Source organism: Brassica oleracea, chromosome C5, assembly GCF_000695525.1.
Source record: "Brassica oleracea var. oleracea cultivar TO1000 chromosome C5, BOL, whole genome shotgun sequence".
Taxonomy (NCBI): domain Eukaryota; kingdom Viridiplantae; phylum Streptophyta; class Magnoliopsida; order Brassicales; family Brassicaceae; genus Brassica; species Brassica oleracea.
This window is the reverse complement of record NC_027752.1, coordinates 19,088,442-19,092,666: the sequence shown is the minus strand read 5'-3', so window position 1 is coordinate 19,092,666 and position 4,225 is coordinate 19,088,442. Positions and strand designations below refer to the sequence as shown.

Genomic DNA, 4,225 nt, shown 5'->3' with positions numbered 1-4,225 from the left:
AATTAGTTCGAAAGTATACAGAAAGTCAGAAATTTATCAAAGGTTAGTTTTAGAGCTTTTAACCGTTTACATTGTTTACATAATTCATATTGTAAGGTTATACAGAGTATATATGCTAGGTGTAGTGGTTTGGGTTTCTATTTATCTTTCTTTCTCTATAGGTCAATCTAAAATAGTGATAAAGTGAAGATGTTAAAGAAACATTTATTTTTAAACTAATAATTCACTCCACAGCCTAAAAGAAATAGAGTTTTTTGTTAAAAAACGAAAAGAAATAGAGTTGTATTTGATAAAAAAAAAAATAGAGTTGGATCAAAAGTAAAGTGTCTCACTTTAATCTCACATCTTTACACATCCAACGACAAAAAGAAAGAGAAGCAAATGTGAATAAAATTATCTAAGTTTTCTTTAATTTCTTTAGTTCCATGATTCCACCATGTCTCTGATATTTATAACAATTACAAAAGTTTACTTAGATAATAGAGTTAAAAGAAACATTTCTTACCGTTTTCTTTAATTTTTTTTGTTATGCGTGCATGTTGTCTAAAATATCTGTAAGTAGCTTTGAATAAAGGAAATTAAATGTCAAAATACAAAAAAAAAATGGGAAAGAAAGACAAGGAGTGCGGAATCTTGGATAAAAGGACACTACCCTTCCCTGTCTTTGCTCGCTGCCCGAAAAGAACATACAGAAACACACTTTCTCGTTTCACACTTATAGAAAGAGAAAGAAGTGGGAGATAAAAGAGAGAACACTAGAGGGTGAGAAAGAAGAAAGAAAAATCGGAGAGATAATGGCTCCGAACAACGATAGATGCAAATGGAGTTCCATTTTCATGCTTCTTCTTAGTCTATCCCTCGCCGTCTCAGTCGCCGTCGCCACCGACAAGGCTCCTCTGGTAGAAGATGGTACGCTTTCACCTACCTTTGTTTTTGATTTTCTTTTCGGTATTTGTGTGATGGTTCCTTTTTACATCGTTAATGGGTTTCCAAAGAATGACTTACTCAATTAGCTTAGTAGATTCGATTTATCATTTCTCAAACAGATTCATCTCTCTGTCCCGAAAACAAAGGATATTGACTGAAAGAGATTACTTTCAGAGTATTGATTTAGGCAAAAAAACATTGAAGGGAGCTAAGGAACTAAAATAGAGAGTTTAGGCTCTAGGACTTTGCTTTAATTTTTTTTTCTTTACTGTTGCTAAGCTTTTAGTAAAGTTTCTGTACTGATTAAGATAAGAAGTCAAAGTAGAACTTATGATGTCGAGTAAAAGCAGTAAAGAAGTAACATTTTATCTAGAAGACCACCATTTTACAGTTCTAGTTAAGCAAGTAGTATTAATATACATATATTCTGGGGAAATCTGATATTTTTAATTCAATCCGTCACATTAGAAAAGAAACGAAAGTTCTGGATCTAATTGTCAATTAATAATAAAGTAAACCATTCATGCTTTCGGCGGCGGCAAACCAATTAGAAAAGAAGCCCTTGTGCTTCGACGAGGCTTACAAGATTATTCTCTAATTCACATCCACAAATAAACTGTCTTGGAAACTCTTTGTGTGTATGTGAGAATGTTGATTTTAACATTTTAAGATATGCTTTATCAAAGGAAGTTTGTTTAGATGTCTTTAATTTGTAGGTAAAATTGATATATAAGTTTGAAGTTCTTGAATGCTACTACTTCAAGTTGTAAAAATGGCAAAATCAATAAGAAAAGGGGAAGGGTTCCCGCCCAATAAAAGGTGGTATTCTGGGATGTAGTGTTGAAACGACAGAGTGCTGCATAAAACGACATATAAATAACCCAAGTCACGTAACACTTGTTTGAGTTTTTCAACACGCTTTCTTTATTTTTTCCACCGAAAGTTACATTTGTCTCTTTTTTCACTATCAGTAATGGGAAGTAAATTGGGATTTTGTTGTTGTGTGTAGACATAAAATATTGTTGGTAATATAGTCGAAAGGAGTCTTGAAAATAGGTAGACCCAAGTCAGACAATGTGTGGTCCCACAAGTTATAGCATTTAGCGAGACACGATACGGGCCCTATGGCTGGGCTCGTATAAGACGTTTCGAGCCTCATGTCTTCTCCTTATTTTCATGTTCCTATCATCAACTCTCGAGTAAATTAAAGTGTTATGTCTAATCGGCTATCAATTTGAGAAAGACAAAAAAGATGTCTCTTTTCACACAGCTAGCTAAACTTTAAAACAAACTTGAACGTGATAGTTTGGCATTTTGCGCAGATTTTGTCTGTGCTACTGATCAGATATTCCAGTTTAAACTAATTACTGATTTATCTGTAATAAAACTGTTATTATAGGTTTGGTGATAAACGGCGACTTCGAAACGTCACCGTCAAGTGGCTTCCCTGACGACGGAGCAGTTGATGGCCCCGGCGAGATTCCAAGCTGGAAATCCAACGGCACGGTGGAGCTAATCAACTCCGGTCAGAAACAAGGAGGGATGATCCTCATCGTCCCACAAGGCCGTCACGCCGTACGATTAGGCAACGACGCAGAGATCAGCCAAGAACTGACTGTGGAGAAAGGTTTTGTCTATTCAGTCACGTTCAGCGCCGCTCGCACGTGCGCTCAGCTCGAGTCCATAAACGTGTCGGTGGCGTCAGTGAACGCAAACGAGGGTGACACGTTAGCGTCACGAGATGTGGATTTGCAGACCCTGTACAACGTTCAGGGGTGGGACCCATACGCGTGGGCGTTTGAAGCCGAAGAGGATCATGTTCGGTTGGTTTTCAAGAACCCTGGCATGGAGGATGACCCCACTTGTGGGCCCATTATTGACGACATTGCTATCAAGAAGCTCTTCACTCCTGAAAAGCCCAAAGGTAAACTCTATCTTTTTTACCAAAATTAATCCTTAGTTTCTCTATATTTACTATTTTGTCACTTAAGTTTTCAAATTGTTCACTTTTACCTACACCAAAGAAACCTTACCCATTTTCCTTTTAAGCTCGAATTTATTTGTTTTGTTTATTATGGACCCCAAGTTCTGCGATTGATAATTTTCGCCTTTACTTAAAACATTTGCAGATAACGCTGTTATAAATGGAGATTTTGAAGAAGGTCCATGGATGTTCAGGAACACGTCACTTGGTGTCTTACTGCCAACGAATCTCGACGAAGAAACTTCGTCTCTTCCGGGTTGGACTGTTGAATCGAACCGGGCGGTCCGGTTCGTGGACTCGGATCACTTCTCTGTTCCAGGGGGCAAACGAGCCGTGGAGCTTCTCTCAGGGAAAGAAGGGATTATTTCGCAAATGGTCGAGACCAAAGCAGATAAGCCATACTTATTATCCTTCTCCCTCGGCCACGCAGGTGATAAATGCAAGGAGCCATTAGCTATAATGACATTCGCAGGAGATCAGGCGCAGAACTTTCACTACATGGCGCAAGCAAACTCCACTTTCGAGAAGGTCGGTTTGAATTTCACGGCCAAGGCTGACCGAACCAGAGTTGCGTTCTACAGCGTTTATTACAACACGAGGACTGATGATATGAGCTCTTTATGCGGGCCTGTAATCGATGACGTCAGAGTTTGGTTCGCCGGGTCGAAGAAAATCGGAGCTGGTTTTGGGTTTGGAGTTTCGGTTTTTGTTCTTCTGGTTATCGGTTTAGTTTAGTAAGTCGGGATTTAAATTTCCCGGTTTCCACTCATGTTATTGTAAAACCAAGAATTCTTCCAGGATTTTGTATGTTTATCTATCCGGTTAAGCTTACTAGAAATTCGAAAGTTTTCATTTTTATACAAATTCAATGTTCTGATGTAAAATAAGAAATTGGGGTCAAAATCGGTCACGACGGAATCAATGTCTGAAAGTCCGTAAAAATCGGACTTGAACGTTTTTACTAAAAATAAATCTTAGAAAAAGATTTATTTTTACGAAGAATCTTGCGGAGAAAAACTCGAACAAGGTTGCCGCGTAGCAACCAGCGCAAAAGCTGGTCGCTACGTAGCGAGCGAGCTTCGGTGCACATACATGGCTCGGTCGCTACGTAGCGACCGAGCTCTCACCGACAACCGACTTTACATCAGAACATTGACTGTTCCCACAGTTTGGCGCTAGAAGGAGGGGGAGTACGGATCAATCTAACTCTTAGCCACTTGATCAAAACAATGTCTGGAAACACGAAAGACAAAATCGCAGTTCGCAACAACGCTGGTAAGACAACCCCAGCCGCCACTGCGCCTATGGCCAACG

The 4,225-nt window shown here is 39.0% G+C and overlaps 1 protein-coding gene across 1 annotated transcript; it reads left to right on the top strand.

Annotated features, from left to right (window-relative positions):
• Positions 1-657: 657 nt before the first annotated feature.
• On the top strand, positions 658-3,765 carry LOC106296027. Its single transcript, XM_013732069.1, has 3 exons — positions 658-909; positions 2,327-2,851; positions 3,057-3,765. The coding sequence occupies exons 1-3, from the start codon at positions 795-797 to the stop codon at positions 3,644-3,646; spliced, it is 1,230 nt and encodes a 409-aa protein (XP_013587523.1). The 5' UTR covers positions 658-794; the 3' UTR covers positions 3,647-3,765.
• The last annotated feature ends 460 nt before the right edge of the window (positions 3,766-4,225 follow it).

Bases quoted from the DNA above. Each gene is read 5' to 3' on its own strand.
- LOC106296027 (XM_013732069.1), top strand. From the start codon at position 795: ATGGCTCCGAACAACGATAGATGCAAATGGAGTTCCATTTTCATGCTT. The intron at 910-2,326 runs GTACGCTTTCAC...CTGTTATTATAG, and splicing joins GGCTCCTCTGGTAGAAGATG to GTTTGGTGATAAACGGCGAC. The intron at 2,852-3,056 runs GTAAACTCTATC...AAACATTTGCAG, and splicing joins CACTCCTGAAAAGCCCAAAG to ATAACGCTGTTATAAATGGA.